At 34.0% G+C, this 25028-nt stretch overlaps 1 protein-coding gene across 10 annotated transcripts in view; it reads left to right on the top strand.

Annotated features, from left to right (window-relative positions):
* Nucleotides 1-25028, top strand: part of ERCC6L2 (ERCC excision repair 6 like 2) — a 134103-nt gene that overhangs the window by 10225 nt on the left and 98850 nt on the right. For 8 of the 10 annotated variants that reach the window (XM_044756919.2, XM_014856920.3, XM_044756917.2 and 5 more), the window contains exons 3-4: nucleotides 8301-8423; nucleotides 22253-22446. In XM_044756919.2, the coding sequence (XP_044612854.1) occupies nucleotides 8301-8423; nucleotides 22253-22446 (317 nt within the window). The remainder of the gene's footprint in view (nucleotides 1-8300; nucleotides 8424-22252; nucleotides 22447-25028) is intronic. The other 2 variants (XM_070495831.1, XM_070495832.1) reach the window with 1 other exon arrangement.

The raw sequence follows: 25028 nt of genomic DNA, 5'->3' as shown, positions 1-25028 counted from the left end.
TCACTACCCTTACAGAGTTCACAAATAATGATGAAAAGAAACGTAGCCAAGGGGTCGTCATCCAGTCTGCTAAGTGGCATGAAGGGGAGGAGCAAGCCTGCCTGGGGTGTCAGGGAAGGCTTCACAGGCAACTTGGTATTTTCATCCTTTGCTTTTGAAAACTCACCAAAATTTAGAACTAATTTGAGTGATATCAATTAGGACATTAAGGGGTTTTTTTTTCATCAAAGGCATAACTTTAGTATAGTGTTTGAAAAATTTATCTTAAAAGAAGACTTCATGGGGCTGGCCCCGTGGCCGAGTGGTTAAGTTCGCGCGCTCTGCTGCAGGCGGCCCAGTGTTTCGTTGGTTCGAGTCCTGGGCGCGGACATGGCACTGCTCGGCAGACCACGCTGAGGCAGCGTCCCACATGCCACAACTAGAGGAACCCACAGCGAAGAATACACAACTATGTACCGGGGGGCTTTGGGGAGAAAAAGGAAAAAATAAAATCTTTAAAAAAAAAAAAAAAAAAAGAAGACTTCATTCACTGAATCATGGTGATTTTTTTATCTTAATTTGGTAATTGGCTTTCATAGGCACAAAGTCTTAAAGACTACTGTTAAATAAGTGTATGTGTTTTACATGTTTGTTTCCCCATCTGCTATTTGAAGCAGATGGTATTAGTACCATTTGAGCAGCAGGAGAGAGAATTTTGCAAACTATAAAGATTTTCTTTGAATCCTTGTTTCCATATTATTAGATATTACATTATGAAAGATACCTTCACTGAAGGCTATTGTTTTCAAAAGCTATATATAGTAAACCTCAATCCTGAGAGAAATGGTGGGATTGCTGATAATGATAGCTTTCTTAGGTTATTGTCAATACCATTTTTTAGATAATATGATCTTCAGTAGATTCAAAAGCTGTACTAAAATTTAAAAGTTCTTTAGATCACAAGTCATGTCATTCACTCAGAATGTAGTAATAAAGAAAATAATAATATTGTCTTTATTTTCATTCATGGAGAAACTGCCATAATAACCAATGTGAAAGGCTAATTAATCCCCAGAGCCACAAACCCTTCAAGCAGGAAGAATGTCCTAGCATTTTAAAGACAAACTACTTTCCTCATTTTGGCATGTAGTTTGGATTTTAGGAATAGAACTTTGTAAGATAAATGGGCTAGGCGTCCTTTCAAAATAGCACTTTGTTGTTGTCTCTAAAACAAGCAAAAACCATCATGCTTTTTAAAGTGTGATTCCAAAGTACTGTCTTCCCTTTTTATCTCCCAGGGAGATGAAAAATAAGCAATGTAGTCTTTTTTTCTTTTGGTCCTATAAGAAATGGACAATTTTTTGCTGTGCCTTCTTCTGTTGTTCTAAGGGAAGGTTTGTGCATTATTCCCCTGCCTCTGATCTACTCTGCATAGCATGAGCTGACTGTGCATAAGGCAAGATGCCCTATAAAAATGTTTGCCTGACAGAGTTTAGAAAGGAATGCCTGTAAAACAGAAGGTTTCCCAGAGTGATATTTCATTTCTGAAATGCAGTTTTTGGCCTTTTACTCTTCTGTGGGTGACATTTAAATACTTATTTTTGTTCTTTTCATCTCTAAACATAATTTTAAAACCATTCCATGTTAAAGCATGTTCTGTTTTGTTTTGTTTTTTCAGATTAGTTTCATAAACCTTTATTGTAAATATTTCATTCTCCTTCTATGAATTAAGATTTTAGTAGACCTCTACTGTGCGAACAGAGTGATAGAGACGGCTAGATCTCCACTAAAAATTCATATTCCCTTTGCATTCCCAGAGTTTTGGCCAGATGACAGAGACTACATTTCCCAGTTCTCTTGCATGTCTTGGGCTTGTGACAGATTCAGTCAACAGAAATGAGAGTGGAAGTGCTGAGTACCATTTACAATCCTGGTCCATAAAATCCACGTGTGCTATTCTTCACGTTCTCCCTTTCCCTATCTGCCTTTTGGATGTTGACACATTACTGCTAGCACTACCTTAATATAATAAGCTAAAAGTTTGTCATGGTTTTAGTGAGGCTCTCCAGTTAGTGTGTGATCTCAACTAAAGTCTAGTTTATTTTTGTTTCAATTTACTTTTTTGAGGTGGGTGAGTAATCTGTTAGGAGATAGTATAGATTACTTAAATGAGATGCAAAGATTTTTCTTTAAAATTGTTAGTGGATTTAGTGAATTAAGTAAAGCTAATCCATAATTAGAGCTTATAAATTTAGTCATCTTCTATAAAACTTCTTCCAAAGATGAGATTCTTAAATAAATATAGTAGACATTTCACATATCTTTGTTTCGTGGAATTTGACAAATTAAGTTAGAATTAAGATTGTATAGTATATCATTTTGCATAGACGAACAGATTGAATTATGAATTATCATAATTAGGGATATAGTTTTCCTTTAGCAATAAAGTATTTTTAAATTAAAGTGTATATGTTGTTTTTCTAGATATAATGCTGTTGCACACTTAATAAACTACAGTGTAGTGTAAACATAGCTCTTATATGCACTGAGAAACCAAAAAATTTGTGTGACTCACTTTATTGCAATATTCACTTTATTGCTGTGGTCTAGAATGGAACCCACAATACCTGTGAGGTATGCCTGTGTTGAATTTTATTAATTTTTCTGCATCTATTGAGATAAGCATATTTTTTTCTCCTTTATTCTGTTAATATATTATTATATGAATCAATATGATTTATATTGATTGGTTTTTTAATGTTAAACCAATCTTGTATTCCTGGGATAAACCCAATTTATAGTGTTTTTATGTTTTGCTGGATTCAGTTGACTAATATTTTAAGAACTTTTGCATTTATATTTATTATGAATATTGGTCTACAATTTTTTGTAACGTGTTTGTCTGGTTTGGGTATCAGGGTTATGCAGGCCTCATAAAATAAATTGGAAAGTGCTTCTTTCTCCTGTCTTCTAAAAGAGTTGTGTAAAGCTTGTGTTATTTTGTACTTAAATATTTGATGGAATTTACTAATGAAATCTTTTGGACCTGGAGTTTCCTTTAAGTGAAGGTTTTTGGATAATGAATTCAATTACTTTAATAGATATGAGGCTACTCATATTTTCTATTTCTTGCTGTATCAGTTTTTAGTGAATTGTATTTTTTAAAGAATTTATCCCTTTCACCTATATTGCCAAGTTAATTTGCATAAAGTTTTTCATAATATTCCTTTGTTATTCTTTTGGTGTTTGTACGATCTGAGTGATATCTCTTTGCATTCTTAATGTGGATATTTTGTATTCTCTCTATTTTATCCTCAATTAGCCTAATTTGAGGTTTATTGATTTTGTTGATCTTTTCAAAGACCAACTTTTAGCTCTGTTAATTTTCTTATTTGTTTATTTGGTATTTCATTGTTTTTGCAATTATCTCCGTTATTTCCCTCCTGCTTACCTTGGATGTATTTTGCTCTTCATTTTCTAGCTTGTTAAGGTAGAATCTTGGATCATTATTTTATACCTATCTTCTTATGCTCTAAATTTAGATCCAGACATTGTTTTATCTGCATCCTACAAATGCGATGTGTTATATTTTTATTTTCATATAATTCAAAATATTTTCTAATTTTCTGTGTGGGTTTTTTTTTTGATATTTGGGTTATTTACAAGTATGTGTTTGATTTGCCAATATTTACCTAATTTTTCTCTAGATATTTTATCCTTAATGATTTCTAATTCCATAATGGTTAGAGAACATATTCTGTAAGATTTCAGTATTTTGAAAAATTTATTGAGACTTTTTTTAATGGCCCAGCTTATTGAACATACTGTGTACATTTGAAAAGAATATGTATTCTGAATGTAGTGTAGTTGGATGTAGTGTTGTATAAATATCAATTAGCAGGTCAACATAATTGATAATTTTCAGATTTTCTATCTTTTTAATATTAATTGCTGAAAAAGGAAAGTTAACATCTCCTACTATGATTGTGGGTTTGTCTATTTCTCTCTTTACTTCTGTCAGTTTTGCCTTCATGTATTTTGAAGCTCTGTAAATAGGATCATAAACCTTTATGACTGTTACGTCTTCCTGATGAACTGACCCTTTTATCATTGTGAAATTTCTATTTCTGGTGATACTATTTAAAATCCACTTTATCTGATATTAAAATAGCCACTCCAGTATTCTTATGCTTACTGTTTACATGGTATGTCTTTTTCTATCCCTTTATTTCAAACTATGTGTGTCTTTATATTTAAAGTGTCTCTCTTGTAGACAACTTTTTTATCCATTCTGGCAATCTCTGATATTTAATTGGAGTGTTTAGTCCATTTATATTTGATGTAACTCCTGTTATGTTTGGATTTGGATATACCATTTTATTATTTGTTTTCTGTTTGAACAGACTGTTTTCTGTTTTACTTTCCTCCTACCCTTTTTGGGTTGATATTTTTTTAGAATTCCATTGTAATTTTTCTATTGCGTTTTTAACTGTACTTCTTTGCATTTGTTTTTTGGTGGTTGCTCTAGTGATAAAAATATACATTCCCAACTTTTCACAGTGTGCTTAAAGTTAATAATGTACCACTTTATGTAAAATGTAAGTATCTTGTAATAAAATAGATCATCCTATTCCTATTTTATTCTTATTCTTGTTTTAAGGAAACTAACAGTTAGGAAAGTTAAGTGTAATACCTAAGATACCTACCTAATACCTATCACATGTCTAAATTTTGAAGGTTAAACCAAACTTACATTCTCAGAATCAACTTAACTTAGTTTTGGTATATATTCCTTTTTTATGTTTCTGTGTTCCATTTGGTAATATTTTAAGAATTTCGCTTCCATTTGAGTGAGAGAAATCGGCCTATAAATTTCCTGTATATAATATTTTTGTCAGGTCTTCTTATCAAGGTTATCTTGAACTCATAAAATGAGTTGAGGACATTTCGCCCTTTCCCTAAAATCTGGAAGAGTTTGACTAGCATTATAACTTTCCCTTTTTTTTAAAGATTGGCACCTGAGCTAACAACTGTTGCCAATCTTCTTTTGTTTTTTTTCTGCTTTTTCTCCCCAAATCCCTCAGTACATAGTTGTGTATTTTTAGTTGTGAGTCCTTCTAGTTGTGGCATGTGGGACACCACCTCCGTGTGGCCTGATGAGCGGTGCCATGTCCACACCCAGGATCCACCTGGCAAAACCCTGGGCTGCCAAAGCGGAGCACGTGAACTAACCACTTGGCCACGGGGCGGCCCACGTTATATCTTTCTGAAGCACTGGGTGGACTTTATCGGTCAAGCTATTTGACCCTTAGTTTTCTTTGTGGAAGATTTATAATTATATATTTAGATTTCTTTAATAGTTATATGAATATGTAAAGTTTCTGTTTCTTCTTATACCAGTGTTGGTAAATGCTGTTTCTCCATTTCTTCTAAATTTTCACAATTATTGGCATAACATTGTTTATTATGTCTTACACATATTTTTGTATGTGTGTTTGCCTCTTCTCTTACCTTCCCTTTTCTCTTTATCAGTTTTCTAGGAGTTTTTCAGTTTTTAAAAATCTTTACACAGAATGATTATTTGGCTTTGTTGATCCTTTTTATTGTATGCTTTTTCATGTTTTACAGCTCTGGTTTTTTGTGTTGTTTTCTGTTATTTTTATAAATTTTTGAAATAGATTCTTAGATAAGTCCCTCTGGCACAGCTTTAGGTGTATTCTACAAGTTTAATATGTAATTATTACTCATTATTATTCAATTCAAAATATTTTCTAATCTCTATTGTGAGTTCTTCTTTGAAGTATATTCCTTACTTTCCAAATATTTGGGGATTTTCTGCTTATATTTTTATTTCTTATTTCCTGCATTGTGATCAAAGAACATGTTCTATATGATTTCGATCTGTTGAAATGTGTTGAGATTTGCCCTATGACCTCACGTGTCAACTTTGGTAAATATTTTATGTGTACTTAAAATGAAATGATGTTTTACAGTAGTGTACAGTGTTTTATCAAATGCTCATTAGGTCAGGTCTGCTAACCATGTTATTCAAATATTCCATATCATTACTGATTATTTTGTTTATTTGTTCTTACTGAGTTATTTCAAAATCTACCATTGTGCTTATGGATTTGTCTACATTTTTGTTTCAGTAAATTTTTCTTTATTTAACAATCTACACTTTTTAAATAACTTCCAAATGAATCAATTTTTTGTCAATATCAAGTTAAAGTGTACCTGTTTAATTTAGTAATGCTTTTTGCCTCGGGGTCTTCATTTGGTATAATATAGCTGTATCAAGTTTCTTTTGGTTTTTATTTGCATTGTCTTTTTTCATTTTTTTACTTACAACTTTCTCCATCCCTTGTTTTAGATGTTTTTCATGTAAATGGCGTATATATTTTATGTGCCTGACAACCTTTGTCTTTTAATTAGAGCATTTAGCCCATTTCTATGTAATGGGCTTTCTAATATATTTGGATTTAAACCTACTATTTTACTGTTTCCTTTTATTTGTTGCGTGCCATCCATGTTCATTTTCATTCTCTTTTTTGCCTCCTTTTGGGTAGGTGATTTCATATTATTGTATTACCCTTCTCTTAGTAGGTTAGTAGTTACATGTTGTTGTATTTTCTTCTAGTGGTTACCCCAGAGGTTATAACAGACATCCTTGACTTATCAAAATCTAATATAAATTACTACTTTTATTTCCTCTTGGATAACACCAGGACCTCAGAAATTGTAACTACACTGTCCCCTCTCTGACTCATATACATTTGTTGTCATATCTTTTATTTTTTTTATTTGATCCCAACAGGACATTTTATATTTATTTCATAATGTCAATATGCATTTATATTTTCTATATATTTACCATTTTTGTTCCTCTTAATTTTTTTCTGCATCACTGAGATACATAGGATCATTTTCCTTGTGCCTGAAAACATCCTGTAGTTATTTTCTTTAGTGTTGCTCTTTTGATGATGAATTTGCTTAGATGTTTTTTTTGTCTGAAAATATTTTCATCTTCATTCTTGAATGATTTTCACTGGATATAACACTAGATTGCTTTTAGTTTCTTTAAAACCTTGCAAATATCATTCTGTTGTCTAGTGTCTTCCATTGTTTTTGCTGCAAGGTAAGCTATTTGTCTAAAGATGTTGCTTTTTGTAGGTAATCTGTTGTTTTTTTCCTCTGGCTGTTTTTAAGATATTTTTTTTGTTTCAAGTTTTAAGTGTTTTTTTCTACAAAGTACCTACTTGTGGATTATTTATTTATTTATTTATTTAGTTTGGGCTTGATGTTCTTAGTGGCTCTGGAATGTATGGTTTGATTTTTTTAATCAGTTTTTAAAAGTTTTCAGCCTTTCTCTCTTCAAATACTTCTCCTACACCATTCTTTTTCTTCTATCATTTGGGATTCAGATCGTAGATATTCACACCCATGTTAAAAACATTATTTTTTGATAATTTTTCTAATTCTGTCATTTTTTTCTTTAGCTTTTAATATATATGTTTTATTTTTCTAAAATAATGATCAATTCTTTTCCCCCAACCTTTAAAACAATTCTGCCAATATTATTTTTGCTATTTTCACAGTTATTCAAAGAGGTTAACTAACTTGCCCAAGTTCACATAACTGCCAAGAAACTAAGGCTGAATTTGAACCAAAGTCCAATTGATTAAACATTTCTTGCTCTTAATTATATGAGGTCTTTCATCTATGTCTCTCTGTCATTCTCAGTTGATATTTGGAGAATACCTGTTATACAAAGTGGTGTGTACATTGATGAATTGTCTTAGTCTATCTTAAAATAACATTCTGTCATTCCACTTATATTTATTGTGCAAACAGAAGTACATAAATTTATGAGCCAAATATTACCCCCTTAAGGAGTTTATTTTCTACAAGGAAAAAAGAATGTACACAGTTTATTCTAATAGAGGATATGAACAGATAGTTTCCATGGATAGAAACAAGTAAGAAGGTAATGTTCCAGCTGATGAAATCAACATAACAAAAATTCATTGAGTAGGTAGAATTTGTCACAAAAGAGATGGCAAGGTGGGAATTTTTTTTACTCTATTTAAGGGTAACATGTATTATACATTTATATTATATTATGTATGTTATACATGTATATTATACATTTGTTCATTAATCCAAATAAAGAAAACCGATACTAGTGTTTCATGTTATGTTTTCCCCCTAACATACTCAAATTGTCACTAATTGGGTAGTTAGTCATGTAAGCAGTAAAATTTTGTCCATCATGATACATTATACATAGTGATTAAAAAAGTTGTGGGGTTTTTTTCCAGGTTATTTCATTTTTGGCTGCAGTTTTGCATAAAAAAGGAACTCGTGAGGATATTGAAAATAACATGCCAGAGTTTTTACTAAGAAGTATGAAAAAGGAACCCTCTTCTTCTACAGCAAAAAAGGTAAGATATCTAGAAATATACAACTCATAAAGCTAGTATTGCAAAAGTATGTAGAAACTTTTAAACATCACACAGTAAATTTAAAACATAAGAATTTAAAGACATTATTAAAATATTTGTTTTATAGACGTAATATTTGAAGGATTATCAATTTCCTCCTCAAGTTAAATATGATTGACTCTCAAAATGGGAAAATATAATTTCAGCTTGAATTTCTTTTCAAGTCTTTTGCTTGGCTGGTGTACATGATTTGCTTTGATCAATTTGTTAAATTTTCATGAGTGTCCATGTAAAGTTAACTGAAGTACATCATATTGTTTTTTATTTATGTGAAAACGAAAAAGAGACAGTTGTAGATATTGGTAACAAAGGTGTGTCATTGATAAAGTTGCTTAGCAGACTACATCCTGAAAATATGCAACAAATTCTTCTTATACAAGGAGGATTCAAGCTGGAATCGGAAAGGCTAAGATCTAGGCTTGTCTCTATCTGTGCACATGTGAATGCTTTTCATGTCCATACTTCAGTTTTCTCCTTTGTAAATATATGTTTAAAACTATCTTATATATGATCTTATGAAAAATAAGAGATTTCTAATAAAATAATGAATGCAAAAAATTGTACTCTACTTATGTGTCTGACTTTTATATTGTCCTTAGCATCCAGGAAACTGGATAGAAACAAAGATAAAGTGATTTTATAAAATCTTTATTATATTATGGTGATGGACCACTTTCCACAAATTTTAAAATAGAGTCTTATATATAAGATTGCTGAGAAGTCAAAGTTTACTCTTGTCTATCAGTAGGGACATTTCAGTATAAAATTTTGAGAAGTATTGGCTTAAGGTATTCTAATTATTATTACTTTAAATGTCGTATTATTTTTAGTGTCATAAATACATCTGAGTGTCAAATTCAATGTGATCCTAAGAAAGCATCACGATTCTTAGTGTGTTAAGTCTTCATGAGTTCAAGTACTGTTTTTAGCCTTGTTTTCAGTTATTTGGTTCTACGTATCAGTGCAGAGCTTATAAATGTCTGTGTCACTTGTTATAATTAGCAGACAGGAGAGAGAAAAAAGAGGGAAAAGTAATACTTTAAATATTTAAAAATACTTAAGGATACTTAAAATATTTCAGAAGAAGAATGGGAGAAGAGAGAAGAAAGTAAAGATATTCACTTGATGGTGTGATGAAATATGCTAATAGCTATCTTAATTGACACTAATGCCTCTCTTGCTCTCTTTTCCTCTCTCTCTCATATGTATACGTGCGCACACACACACATATGTGTATAAATTCCTTGCCATAATATACATTGCTATTTTTCTACCTCCTTCAGTAAATTCTTAATTCATTTATTTTCAGTCTTTTTGTATTCTAATAAATTTCATTAAAGCTATAAATGTTTCTTTGAATACTACTTTGGCTGCATTCAAATAAATATTATAAATACAGTATATATAATAAATATAGTATATATATAAATATAGTATATATAAATCAAATAAATATTATAATATATTTTGAAATCAGGGAGTGTGATGGCTCCAGCTTTGTTGTTCTCTCTCAATATTGCATTGGCTATTTGTGATCTTTTGTGATTCCATACAAATTTTAGGATTGTTTGTTGTGTTCTGTGAAAAATGCCATTGGAATTTTGGTAGAGATTGCATTGAATCTGTACGTTGCTTTCAGTAGTATGGACAGTCCTTCCAATCCACAAGCATGGAATATCTTTCCATTTATTTGTGTGATCTTTAATCTTTTTCATCAATGTCTTATTGTTTTCAGTTACAGGTCTTTCACCTCCTTGGTTAAATTTATTCCTAGGTATTTTATTCTTTTTGATATAGTCTTAAATGAGATTGTTTTCTTAATTGCTTTTTTTGATAGTTTGTTATTAGTAGGTAGAAATGCACAGATTTTTGCATATTGATTTTGTATCCTGCAACTTTTCTGAATTTATTAGTTCTAACAGTTTTTTGGTGGAGTCTTTAGGGTTTTCAATATATATCATGTCATGTGCAAATAGTGACAGTTTTATTTCTTCTTTTCCAAACTGGATGCCTTTTATTTCTTTTTCTTGCCTGATTGCTGTGGCTAAAACTTCCAATAATATGTTGAGTAAAAGAGGCGAGACTGGGCATCCTTGTCTTGTTCCTGATCTTAGAGGAAGTTTTCAGCTTTTATCACTGAGTATGTTGTTAGCTGTGGGCTTGTCATATATGGCCTTTATTATGTTGAGGTATGTTCCCTCTATATACACTTTGTTGAGAATTTTTATCATAAATGGATGTTGAATTTTGTTAAATATTTTTTCTGCATTGATTGAGTTGACCATATGATTTATATTCTTTTTTATTGATGTAACTGATTTATAACATTATATAAATTTCAGGTGTGCACCATTATATATTTTGATTTCCATGTAGATTGCAATATGTTCACTACCCAAAGACTAATTACAATCCATCTCCACACACATGTGCCTAATCACCCTTTTGCCCTCCTCCCTCCTGCCTTCCCCTCTGGTAACCACCAATCCGGTCTCCGTTTTTGTGTGTGTTTGTCGTTTTTATCTCCTACTTATGAATGAGATCATACGGTATTTGACTTTCTCCCTCTGACTTATTTCACTTAGCATAATGCCCTCAAGGTCTATCCATGTTGTCCCAAATGGCTGGATTTCATCCTTACTTATGGCTGAGTAGTATTCCATTGTGTATATAGACCACATTTTCTTTATCCATTCATCCCTTGATGGACACCTAGGTTGCTTCCAAGTCTTGGCTATTGTGAATAATGCTGCAGTGAACACAGGGGTGCATATATATTTATACATTTGTGTTTTCATGTTCTTAGGATAAATACCCAGCAGTGGAATAGCTGGATCATAGGGTAGATCTATTTTTAATTTTTTGAGGAATCTCCATACTGTTTTGTATAACGGCTGCACCTGTTTTCACTCCCACCAGCAGTGTACGAGGGTTCCCTTCTCTCCACATCCTCTCCAACGCTTATTGTTTCCTGTCTTGTTAATTATAGCCATTCTCAGGGGAGTGAGGTGATATCTCATTGTAATTTTGAAATCCATTTCCCTAATTGTTAGTGGTGTTGAACATCTTTTCATGTGTCTATTGTCCATCTGTATATCTTCTTTGGAGAAATGTCTGTTCAGATCTTTTGCCTATTTTTTAATTGGGTTGTTAGGTTTTTGTTGTTGAGATGTATGAGTTATTTATATATTTTGGATATTAAGCCCTTATCAGATATATGGTTTGCAAATATGTTCTCCCAATTGTTAGGTTGTCTTTTCATTTTGTTGATGGTTCCCTTTGCTGTACAGAAGCTTTCTAGTTTGAAGTAGTCCTGTTTGTTTAGTTTTTCTATTGTTTCCCTTGTCCAGTCAGACATAGTACTTGAAAATATGCTGCAAAGACCAATGTTGAAGAGCATACTGCCTATGTTTTCTTCTAGAAAATTAATGGTTCCTGGTCTTACATTCAAGTCTTTAATCCACTTTGAGTTAATTTCTGTGTATGGTATAAGATAGTGGTCTAGTTTCATTCTTTTGCCTGTGACTGTCAAGTTTTCCCAACACCTTTTATGAAAGAGACTTTCCCTTTTCCATTGTATATTCTTGGCTTCCTTGTAAAAAATTAGCTGTCCATAAATATGTGGGTTTATTTCTGGGCTCTCAATTCTGTTCCATTGATCTGTGTGTCTGTTTTTGTGCCAGTACCATGCTGTTTTGGTTACTATAGTTTTGTAGTATATTTTGAAATCAAGGAGTTCAAAATATCCAGCTTTGTTCAGTTTCTTCAGAATTCCTTTGGCAATTTGGGGTCTTTTGTTGTTGCATATAAATTTTAGGGTTCTTTGTTCTATTTCTGTGAAAAATGTTGTTGGAACTTTGATAGAGATTGCCTTGAATCTGAAGATTGCTTTAGGAAGTATGGACATTTTAACTATGTTAATTCTTCTAATCCAAGAGTATGGAATATCTTTCTATTTCTTTGTGTCTTCTTAAGTTTCTTTCAACAGTGTTTTATAATTTTCACTGTACAGATCTTTCACCACTTTGCTTTAGTTTATTCCTAGATATTTTATACTTTTTGTTACAAGTGTAAATGGGGTTGTGTTCTTAATTTCTCTTTCTGCTACTTCGTTGCTAGTGTATAGAAACGAAACTGATTTTTATATGTTGATTTTGTATGCTGCGACTTGACCATATTCATTTATTATTTCTAAAAGTTTTTTTTTAGTGTATTCTTTAGGTTTTTCTATATATAAAATCATATCATCTGCAAATATTGACAGTTTTACTTCTTCCTTTCCAATTTGATCCCTTTTATTTCTTTTTTTTACCTGATTACTCTGGCTAGGACTTCCAATACTATGTTAAATAAGAGTGGTGAAAGTGGGCATCCTTGTTTGGTTCCTGTTCTTGGAGGGATAGCTTTCAGTTTTTCTCCATTGAGAATGATATTAGCTGTGGGTGTCATATACAGCCTTTATTATGTTGAAGTACTTTCCTTATATACCTGTTTTATTCAGTTTTTTATCATAAATCACTGCTGTACCTCGTCAAATGCTTTCTCTGCATATATTGAGGTGATTGTGTAATTTTTATTCTTCGGCTTGTTAATGTGGTATATCACCTTGATGGATTTGCAGATGTTGAACCATCCCTGCATCCCTGGAATAAATCTCGCTTGATCATGGCATATGATCTTTTTAATGTATTGTATTCTTTGCTAGTATTCTTTTCAGGATTTTTGCGTCAACGTTCATCAGTGATATTGGCCTGTAATTTTCTTTTTTTGTGTTGTCCTTGTCTGGTTTTGGTATCAGGATAATGTTGGCTTCATAGAATGAGTTAGGAAGCCTCCCCTCCTCTTCAATTTTTTGGAAGAGTTTGAGAAGGATAGGTATTAAGTCTTCTTTGAATGTTTGGTAGAATTCACCAGGGAAGCCGTCTGGTCCTGAACTTTTATTTTGGGGGAGCTTTTTCATTACTGTTTCAATCTCCTTACTGGTGATTGGTCTATTCAAATTCTCTATTTCTTCTTGATTCAGTTTTGGAAGGTTGTATGATTCTAAGAATTTATCCATTTCTTCAGATTATCCAATTTGTTGCATAGCTTTTCATAGTATTTGCTTATAATCTTGTATTTCTCAGGTGTCTGTTTTAACATCTTGTCTTTCATTTCCGATTTTATTTATTTGAGCCTTCTCTCTTTTGTTCTTGGTAAGTCTAAGTAAAGGTTTGTCAATTTTTTTTCTCTTTTCAAAGAAGCAGCTCTTGGTTTCATTGATTTTTTTCCCTATTATCTTTTAAGTCTCTATTTCATTTATTTCTGCTCTGATTTGTATTATTTCCTTCCTTATACTGATTTTTGGGTTTGTTCTTCTTTTTCCAGTTTATTCAAGTGCACTGTTAGATTGTTTATTTGGAATTTTTCTTATTTGTTGAGGTAGGCCTGTATTGCTATAAACTCTCCTCTTAGGACCTCTTTGGCTGTATCCCATAGATTTTGGCATGTTATATTTTCATTTGTCTCCAGATAATTTTTGATTTCTCCTTTCATTTCTTCATTGACCCAGTCATTTTTCAGTAGCATTTTGTTTAATCTCCACATATTTTTGGCTTTTCTGATTTTCTTCCTATAGTTGATTTCTAGTTTCATACTTTTGTGGTCAGAAAAGATGGTTTGTATTATTTCAATCTTCTTAAATTTATTAAGACTTGTTTTGTGGCCTAATATGTGATCAATCCTGGAGAATGTTCCATGTGCCGTTGAAAAGAATGTGTATTCTGCAGATTTTGGATGGAATGTTCTATATTAATCTAAGTTCATCTGGTCTAAGGTGTTGTTTAAGGCCAATGTTTCTTTTTTGATCTTGTTGACATGATTTATCCGTTGGTGTAAGTAGAGTGTTAAAGTCCCCTACTATTATTGTGTTACTGTCTTTCTCCTTTTACGTCTGTTAATAATTGCTTTATATATTTAGGTGCTTGTATGTTGGGTGCATAGATAATTACAAGTAGTGTATCCTCCTGTTGGATTGTTCCCTTTATCATTATGCAATGCCCTTCTTTGTCTCTTGTTACAGATTTTGTTTTAAAGTCTATTTTGTCTGATATAAGTACTGCTACCCCAGCTTTCTTTTCTTTGCCATTTGCATGGAGTATCTTTTTCCATCCCTTCACTTTCAGATTGTGAGTGTCTTTAGGTCTGAAGTGTGCCTCTTGTATGCAGCATATATATGCGTCTTGTTTTTTTATCCAACTGGCCACTCTATGCCTTTTGACCGGAACATTTAGTCCATTGACATTTAAGGTAGCTATTGATAAATATGTAGTTATTGCCTTTTTTGTTACTTTTTTTCTGGGTGTTTTAGTAGTTCTTCTCTGTTCCTTTCATCTTCTCTTGCTCTCTTCCCTTGTGATTTGATGGCTTTCTTTAGTATTATGTTTGGGTTAGTTTCTCTTAGTTATTTGTATATTATTATAGGTTTCTGGTTTGTGATTACCATGAGGTTCACATATAATAATCTACGTATATAGCAATCTATATTGAGTTGATGGTCTCTTTAGTTTGACCTCTTTCTAAAACCTCTGCTCTTTTACTCCCTTCCTCCCACATTTTATGTTTTTGGTATCATACCTAACCTATTATTTTGTGTGTGTATATCTATTACCCTCTTGTCACCGAAATAGGTAATTTTAGTACTTTTGTCTTTTGACCTTTATGTTATCTTCATAGATGGTTGATCTGCTACTTTTATTGTATTTTTGCCTTTACCAGTGATTTTATTGCCTGTTTTAAAAATAATTTTCTTATTCCTATTTGTGGTCTTCTCTTTCCCACTTAAATAAGTCCTTTTAGCATTTCTTGTAAAAGTGGTTTCTTGGTGATAAAACTCCTTTCATTTTTGCTTGTCTGGGAAATTCTTTATCTCTCCTTCCTTTCTGAATGATAACCTTACCGGGTAGAGTATTCTTGGTGTTAGGTTTTTTCCTTTCAGCACTTTAAATATATCATGCCACTCCCTTCTATCCTGTAAGGTTTCTGCTGAGAAATCCGCTGATAACCTTATGGGGTTTCCTTTGTATGTCACTTGTTCCCTTTATCTTGCAACTTTTAGGATTCTCTCTTTATCTTTAATTTTGGACATTTTAATTATAATGTGTCTTGATGTGGGCCTCTTTGGGTTTATCTTGTTTGGTGCTCTCTGTGCTTCCTGTACTTGAATGTCTATTTCCTTCCTTAGGTTGTGAAAGTTTTCAGCTATTATTTCTTCAAATAGATTCTCTGCCCCCTTGTCCATCTCTTCTCCTTCTTGGACACCTATAATACAAATGTTAGTGTGCTTGATGTTGTCCCAGAGTTCCCTTAGAGTGTTCTCATTCTTTTTAATTCTTTTTTCTTTTATCTGTTCAGCTTGGGTGATTTCCTTTAGGCTTTCGTCCAGCTTGCTGATCCATTCGTCTGTATCATCTAGTCTGCTATTGAGTCCTGCTAGTGAATTTTTCATTTCTAGTATTGTATTCTTCATTTCTGAGTGGTTCTTTTTTATATTTTCCAATTCTTTGTTGATGTTTTCACTGTGTTCATTTATTCTTCTCCCAAGATCAGTGAGCATCATGATGACTTTTGCTTGAACTCTTTGTCAGATAGATTGTTTATTTCTGTTTAATTTAGTTCTTTTTCAGAGATTTTGTCCTGTTCCCTTGCTTGGAATGTATTCCTTTGCCTCCTCATTTTGCCTCTTTCTCTGTGCTTATATCTATGTATTAGGTAAGTCAGCTACATATCCCGATCTTGGAGAAGTGGCCATATGTAGGAGACACCTTTTGAGGCCCAGCAGTGTGCTTCCCTCTCATCACCAGTTCCAGATGTTCCAGGAGTGACCCCTGTCTGGGCTATGTGTGTCCTTCTGTTGTGGCGGGGTTGCTCTTGCTGCATGTGCCGAGGGAGTCTAGGCTGTCCCCCTGACTGACTGGTTGTATTGCTCAGTTGCGTGTGGCTGCTATGGACCCTTCAGTCAGTTTATCAGGTTTGGAGAGCCCCAGCACAGTTGGCTTCAAGGTATAATAACACATTCCTGTTGCAGTTTTTCTCTTAAGTGAGTAAGCCCCTCGCATGGCTTGTTGCGAGGCTCAGGAGCTTACAATTGCTGTAGGCCTCTGGCCTGCAAGGCTATTTTCAGCTCTCTCAGGGTTGCAGCTGAGTGGGGCTGGCCCCAGCCATGGGAGTACCCAATTGTTTCAGGCCTTGGAAGGTGGGGCCAATCCCCTATGTGGCTGTTTGAGAAGCACAAGTCTTCTGTTGCTGATAAACCCCACACCCATAGGTCCACACCCACTGTTGACACAGTCCTGGCCTATGCACACTTCCCCACCCCCTGGAGCAGACCCAGTCACCTCTTTGCAGAGGTTTCCACACTCCACCATTGCCCTACACTCTCCATCTGACTCCTCATGTACGCCCTGCCCCTCAGAGGCAGACACACTCTTCTGCCTGCAGAGGATCCAGGCACCCACTCTTTGCAGGCTGAAAGTTGCCTGAGGGCTTGCTGTTGGGTGGGACTGTCCCTAGGGTGGGTTGCCTGCCCTGGCTGAGCTGGATTAAATGAGAGCAGACCCTGGGCTAGCAGGCCAGTGGAATAACTCCAGTGGCATCTGCCAGATCTGTGTCAGCATGCCTATTCTAGGTCCCAAAAATGGTTGCAGCCAATGTCTCAGTCTCTGGAGATGTCTCACCTTTCACTGAGATTCCCCCAGAGCCTTTCAGGTGAGTCTCCTTTCACCAAAGGACTGTGACCCTTTCTTCCTGGTGATTTGAGGTTGTTTTCTGAAGTGGGTGAATTTCTGTGTGAGCCCATTAAGAGCTGGCTTTTTCAACTTATGTCTGATAGCTTTTCTAGGGATATTCCCTGTTGTAGTTAATAGCCAGCAAAGCCAGATATTATGACACCCATCTCAGTTGTGCTGAGTCCGAAGGATGCTTATAGTGACAACATTCCCCTGGTCAGGTCCCCCACTCCTCCAGGGAAGGCTGTGTATCTTAGGATTGCTCCTGGTTGGCCAACCATGAAGCTCCATGGCTCACGAAGGTGGCTTTTTTCTCTCCAGACAGAAATTGCTTCTTCAACCTCAGTCAGGACTGACCCTTGTTGTGGGGGTTCTTTTTATCCAGTTTTCAGTTCTCTCTCAGGGGTAATTTTTCCAAAAATAGTTGTAACTTGGTTGTGTTTGTGGGAGGAGGTGAGTTCAGAGTCCACCTACGCTGCCATCTTGACACCCTCTCCTGATTTTTATTCTTGATTTTATTAATATGGTGTATTACATGTTTGATTTGCAGGTATTGAACCATCATTGCATCCTGGAATAAATCCCACTTGATCATGGTGTAGTACGATCCTTTTAATGTGTTAACAAATTTGGTTTGCTAATATTTTGTTGAGCATTTGTGTGTGTGTGTGTGTGAGATGAAGATTGGCCCTGAGCTAACATCCATGCCAGTCTTCCTCTATTTTGTGTGGGATACCGCCAAAATGTGCCTTGATTAGTGGTGCTAGGTCCGTGCCTGGGATCTGAACCTGTGAACCCTAGGCCGTTGAAGCAGATCCCACAAACTTAACCACTATGCCACTGAGCTGGCACCTTGTTGAGGATTTTTGCTTATATATTCATCAGGGATATTGGTCTGTAATTTTTTCTTGTACTACCCTTGTCTTGTTTTGATATCAAGGTAATACTGGCCTCTTAAAATGAGTTTGGAAGCATTCTTTCCTTTTCTACTTTTTTTGGGAGAATTTGACAAGGCTTAGTGTTAATTCTTCTTTGAATATTTAGTAGAATTTACCAGTGGGCTTTAGTTTATTGGGATGTTTTTGATTGCTCAGTCAATCTCCTTCCTAGGAATCAGTCTATTCAGATTTTCTATTTCTTCATGATTCAGTCTGGGAAGGTTCTGTGTTTCTAGGGATGTATCCATTTCTTTTAGATTGTCCAATTTATTTGGTGTATGATTGTTCATAGCAGTCTCTTAGTGATTCCTTGTATATCTGTGGTATCAGTTATAATACCTCCTCTTTCATTTCTTATTTTATTTATTTAAGCCCTCTCTCTTTTTTCTTGGTGAGTCTAGCTAAAGTTTTGTCAATTTTGTTTATGTTTTCAAAGAATCAGCTCTTAGTTTCATTGATCTTTTCTTTTATCTTTTTAGTCTCTATTTCATTTATTTCCACTCTGATCTTTGTTATTTCTTCTAACTGAGCTTTGTTTGTTTTTTTTTTTTTTTTTTTTGGTTCCTTGATGTGTAAAGTTATGTTGTTTACTTGAGGTTTTTTTCCTGTTTTGTGAGGTAGGAATTTATTTCTATGAACTTCCCTCTTAGAACTGCTTTTGCTATATCCCGTAAGTTTTGGTATGTTATGTTTCCATTTACATTTGTCTCAAGGGATTTTTTTTTTAATTTCTTCTTTTATTTCTCCTTAGCTTATTGGTTATTCAGTAGCATGTTGTTTAATCCCCATGTATTTATGAATTTTCCAGTTTTCTTCTCGTAATTAATTTCTAGTTTCATACTATTGGGTTAGAAAGGATGCTTGATATGATTTCAGTCTTCTTGCATTTATTATGACTTGTTTTGTGGCCTAACATATAATCTATGCTGGAGAATGTTCCGTGTGCACTTGAGAGGAGTGTATATTTTGCTGCTCTGCGATGGAGTGTTCTGTATATATCTATTAAGTCTGTCTTTTCTAAGGAGTCATTATATTGTCCCATATATTTTATAAATTCTACTTTCTTAATTCTTTTCTTATTCTTAATAGTTGATGTACTGTTCATTTAGTTGATTTATTTATGTTTTCTGTAGATAGTTATACCTTTCCTTGTCATTTCCATTCTCATCTTATTTACTTTTCATGTTTAATTTCATGATTTGTTATTTATTGATTTAGTGTGCATTGATCTAAGTCATATTGGTCTGTTATTTTCTCTTTTGATAGAATGTTTGTCATGTTTTGGTAGTATTATCATGCTGCTTTTCTGAAGAGGAAATTGGAAGGGTTCCAGACTAGAGTGGCTTCTAAACTTAAATTCCGATACATTAAATAGTCATAGCGTACCAAAGGAACAAATATCAACTTTGCACAATAGGGTGTAAATTAATTAGATTTGGCATATTTGAAAGAATTAAGATTGTAGAGGTAATTACAGAGAATATTCTTTAGAACTTTGGGTTATATAGCAAAAATTCCAATTTTATGATCTGTAATTTCTCTCTATAAAGGTACATTTTACTTTTCACTTTGATATCTCACTTCCTCTCATGTGAGACCTTTGCTTCTGATCTGTTGGTCTGTCATTATCCTCTGAATAAACAGTGCTATTCCTACCTTGACATTGCCGTTCATAGTTTCATTTATTGTTTCATTTATCAATTGAACAGCTTTGTTTTCTAGGCACTGTACAAAGTACCAGAGTTACCGTGGTTATGTGTCTCAAGGTCATGTACTTTCTGATTTAAGATGCTAACATGACATATGGTGGTTGGGTTCAAATACTTACTTTGCCACTTAATAGCATTATGACCTTGAGCATGTTTTTTAACATCTCTACACCTTCATTTTCTCATCTGTAGAAAGGAAATAGTAGGTAATCCTGGTGTATAGCATTTCTGTGTAAAGTTCTTGAGTTAGTATCTGTAAACTACTTTTACTGTCTTTGGCACACAGTAAGTGCTCAATATAGGTTATGATAATTATTGTTAATGCTATACTTCTACCACAAAAATCATTACACATGAAAAACATCTCTGGGTATCCTGTCACAGTTCATACCACTGCTTACCGCTGCTTTCCATTTTATTGTTTTGGCATCCTTTGCTTAAGTAAGGCTTATTACCTGAAATATTATTCACACTGTGGTAGTAAACACTTCAAGTTCTTCTTATTCAATTTCTCTGGACTTTACGAATTGCATAAGCCAGTTCTCTGACCTCTTTTAGTATTAAAATGAGTTAATGAACCGTTTGATTTACCCTTTCACAATTTTGAAGACCAATAACGTCTGTAAGAAATATCTTAATGTTTAAACGTCTTCTGGAATCTTAGAGCTGATTCTAGGAATCTTTAGATTTATTGGCACCTTTGATGAATGACCCTGAAGTGGAAAACTGCTCAAAGTGCTCAGATGGAGTTTGGACACAACATTTTTATTTTGTAATATACAAAAAAAAAAAAAAAAGGGAGTAGGGAGACTATAATTGGACTTAGTACTTGGTGCTCAAATTTTACATTTGAAGATAGGAGAAATGAAATTCATAGGATAAAGTCTGAGCCAAAAGACAAAAGTACTTGAGATGAATCAAGTATGATGAGAAAGTACTTATATATGCTTGATGATGAGGTGGGATAAAGGAACGCTTATGTTCAGTAGGTTGATCTTCTCTTCTTTTTCCTCTTTCTCTTTCCAAAACACAGTCACAGATTTGACTTCTCACAGCTAACAAATAGCCTAGCTGAAATGTTTCACAGAAGAGAGGGCAGGATTTAGAGTAGCATTGTATTATTTTATTTTTTTGTTAAGCTGAAATTTTTCAATATGTTTAATTGATTCATCTTTACCAAGTAGGACAGGTATAAAACTTTAGACAAGAAACTTACTTATAACCCTATTAAATATAATAGCTTAGGAGTAGTGATAAGAATGAGAAATAAAAACATTAAAAAAATAAAATGGTTGAAGACCGCAGCATCCAGGGTTAGTACGGGAAAGGTCAGTGGAACCCTGAAACATTTATGTGAAGACTAGACAGAGATATGTGGGTAATCTTGACAAGGACTGCTTTGATTGGAGCTGTTGGGGCAGAAATCTCATTTACATGAGTTCAAGAGAGAACAGGAGGAGAGTAAGTAGAGACAATAAGCCTTGATGACTCCTGAGGATCGTTGCTAAAAAGCAAGTAAAGTAATGGGAGATAGCTAGAGAGAGATGTAGGGTTAAGGAAGAGGTTTTTTGGTATTGTTTTGGTTTTTAACCCTAGGAAATATTAGAACATGATTGCTTATGGATGTATGTTATCCATTAAAAAGGGAAAGTTAATCACAATAGAGAGATTGGGACAATTTCTCCAGCATTGACTTTGTTGGCAAGAAGCGATGGGAGCCACTGTCTAAGTTCAGGATTTGTCTTTAGATAAGAACTTGGACAGCTCATCCATGGTAACCTGTGGGAGGGAAGAATATATGGAAATAAATGTAGGTAGGTTATTTATCTAATGATAAGAGAGGTGGAGGTTTTATTCTAATTGCTTCTATTTTCCAGTGAATTTTGCGAGTCTTCTATTGACAGTATCTGAGAGAGAGGAGAGGAAGTAGACTAGGGAAATGAAAAGGAAAGAGAGTTCCAGGAGACCAAATAGTCCAAGAAAAAACCTGGCCTGCTTTGCATATTTGTAGTGCCCTTGGCCTTTGAACTTATTATTGGGATCCTGATTATACTCTTTTCTCTGTTTTGGAGAATTACTTCTCTCTTATCTCAACTCCTTTTTTGGGGGGAAATCAAAATAGCTGTTCCTTTGGACGTGGTTAGATATCTATTTTGTCCTAATAAAAAGCTAAGTAAATAACAAAGTATTTTTTGATAGTCTATGTCTAGATATATCCAATTGCTCAGTTGTATTTATTCTTAGTAACTACAGTGTCAAGAATTAAAGAATAGGACTATTGATATTCTAGATTTCACTTTGGGGTTCTTTTTCACTTTTAAAAATATATTTCATAAATTTCTTTATTCTTCTTTTAGATGTTCTTAATAGTTGCCCCTCTTTCTGTCCTCTACAACTGGAAGGATGAATTGGACACCTGGGGATATTTCAGAGTCACTATTTTACATGGTAACAAAAAAGACAATGAACTGATTCGTGTAAAGCAGAGGAAATGTGAAATTGCTCTAACAACTTATGAAACACTGCGATTATGTCTAGATGAACTTAACAGGTAATGGGAATAATGGGAATGATTTGCATTAATATTCTGCTTACATCAATTGTTATTTATCCCTTTATACTGTAATTCTTTAATGCTCTAAATATTTTTTAGCATGGTTTAATTTCATTTCACAATTATTGAAATAGACAGTTTATAATAATTAGCTTACTTTCTAAAAGGAAAAACCTGCACCAGATTTTCCACAGTTCCTTATTTTATTTCCTCCATTACCTCTCCAAACAATGCTTGTTAAAGAACGATATGACTTGTCCAAAATCTCAGGCACAACTTTTTACGTATACAGTGCCTCTAGACTGAGACAGTGGTTTTCATGAATGATTTTAATTATAGGAGTCTGTGTGAATGTAGAGTGGAAAAAATACATATACGTATTGAGAACCACTGTTCTAGGACTACAAGTACCCAAAAAAAATGAACTGGTTTATGCCTAACGCATCTTAAGATTTCAGTGGAGAATCTAGAGACAGGCATTTATAAAGTCATGTGAGCGCCGTGATATGGAACAAAGGATGCTGTGGGAGCACGTGAGAAGCCTAATTCTGCTGCAGAGTGAGGAGAGTCGTCGGGGAGCTTCCCAAAGAAGATGATCTATAAGCTGAGTGAGAATTTTGAAGAATGAGTAAAACTTGAAGATTAGGAGAGTAATCCAAGAGGAAACAAACAGTATTTTCAGAGGCCTTCAGACAACAAAGATGGCAACATTTTTCAATAAATGAAACCAGTTCCAATGCTTTCTGCATCTGATGGTCCAGCCTAGAGTGTAAGAGGGAAGTAACTGGGAGACAACGCCAGTGTGGTAAGCAAGGAACAGTTCATAAAGAGTATTGAAAGCCACCTAGAGGATTTTGGTCTTTATCCTTAGAGCAGTAGAGTGCCACTGATATGTTTCAGCAGATTACTAATATGATAAAAATGATCAGATTGCGTTTTATAAGAAACCCAGCTGCTGTGTATGCTGACACAGGAGAGCCAGATTGAATGAAGAAAGACCAATTAGGAGGCTTATTATGAGCTATATTGTGTCCCCTCCAAATTTTTATGTTCAGGTCCCAACTCCAAGGACTTCAGAATGTAACTGTATTTGGAGATAAGATCCTTAAGGAGGTAATTAATTTAAAATGAGGCCATTAATGTGGAGCCCTATTCCAATCTGATTGGTGTCCTTAGAAGAAGAGATAGAGACACCAGGAATTTGAAAGCACTAAGCAAAGGACACATGAGAACAGAGCAAGAATGCAGCCATCTGTAAGCCAAGGAGGGAGGCCTCAGAAGAAACCACACTTTCCAACATCTTTATCTTGTGTTGCCTCCTGTCATCTGAACTGTTTTGTCTGGCATCTTTTTCTCATCATAATGTTTTTGAGATTCATCCATGTTATTGAATGTATCAATGATGGTCCTTTTTTAATGCTGAATTGTATTGCATTTTATGAATATACTACATTTTGTTAACCATTCATTTGAGAATGGATTTTTGGGTTTTCCAGTATTTGGTTATTACAAGTAAAACTTTAAGGAATATTTATGTATAACCGTTTTTTTGGCATACATTTTCATTTTTCTTGGGTAAATACCTATGAGTGGAATTTCTGGGTGATATGCTACATATAGGTTTAGCTTTAGAAGAAACTGCCAAACCATTTTCCAGAGTGGTTGTACCGTTCTACTCCAGCTAGCAATCTATGAGAGTTCACTTGCTTCACATACTCACTAACACTTGATATTGTCGGTCTTTTTATTTTTAGCTATTTTAATGTGTGTAGAGTGGTATCTCATTGTAGTATAATTTGCATTTTTCGAATCTCTTTACACTTGGAAGATGTTTATTCTACACTTCTTGGGTATAGTGTTCTATAAATATCAATAAAGTCAGGTTGGCTAGGTGTTGTTCAAGTGTTCTTTACTGATTTTCTAGTTGGTTTATAATTTCTGAGGGAGGAATGTTGAAATCTTCAGTTATAAATATAGATTTTTTTCTCCTTTCATTTCTATCAGTTTTCAATTCATATATTTTGAAGCTCAGTTGTTAGGTACACACACATTTATGATTGGTATTTTTTCATAATGAATTGATTCTTTTATCTTTAAAAAACACCCCTTAAATCTAATAATCTTGTAGTTTTATCTGATATTAATGTAGACAATACAGTCTTCTTATGCTTACTGCATGTTTATCATTTTCCTTCTTTTTATTTCAACATACTTGTTCTTTATATTTAAAGTGAGTCTCTTATGGTTAGCATATAATTGGGTCTTGCTTTTTTTTATCCATCCTGATACTCTCTGCCTTCTATTGGGAGCATTTAGTCCATTTACATTTAATGTAATTGTTAGTAAAGTTGGATTTAGAGCTACCATTTTTGTCAGCTCTAGGATTTGATTTTACCCCATTTACAAGCTAATAAGTTAGCCTGTTAATGTTTCATGGATGCTGTCAGAATACAGGAGTAATCTGAGGCATAGCAAAGTTAAGTAACTTACCCAAGCCTACCACAAAGTCAGTGGTAGAGATGAGATTTAAACCTTGACCATCTAACTCCAGACCTTGGGCTTTTGTCCAATATATTATA

The sequence above is a fragment of the Equus asinus genome, chromosome 23, assembly GCF_041296235.1.
Source record: "Equus asinus isolate D_3611 breed Donkey chromosome 23, EquAss-T2T_v2, whole genome shotgun sequence".
Classification (NCBI taxonomy): Eukaryota; Metazoa; Chordata; class Mammalia; order Perissodactyla; family Equidae; genus Equus; species Equus asinus.
The sequence above is the reverse complement of the archived record's forward strand: the minus strand, read 5'-3'. Positions and strand labels throughout refer to the sequence as shown.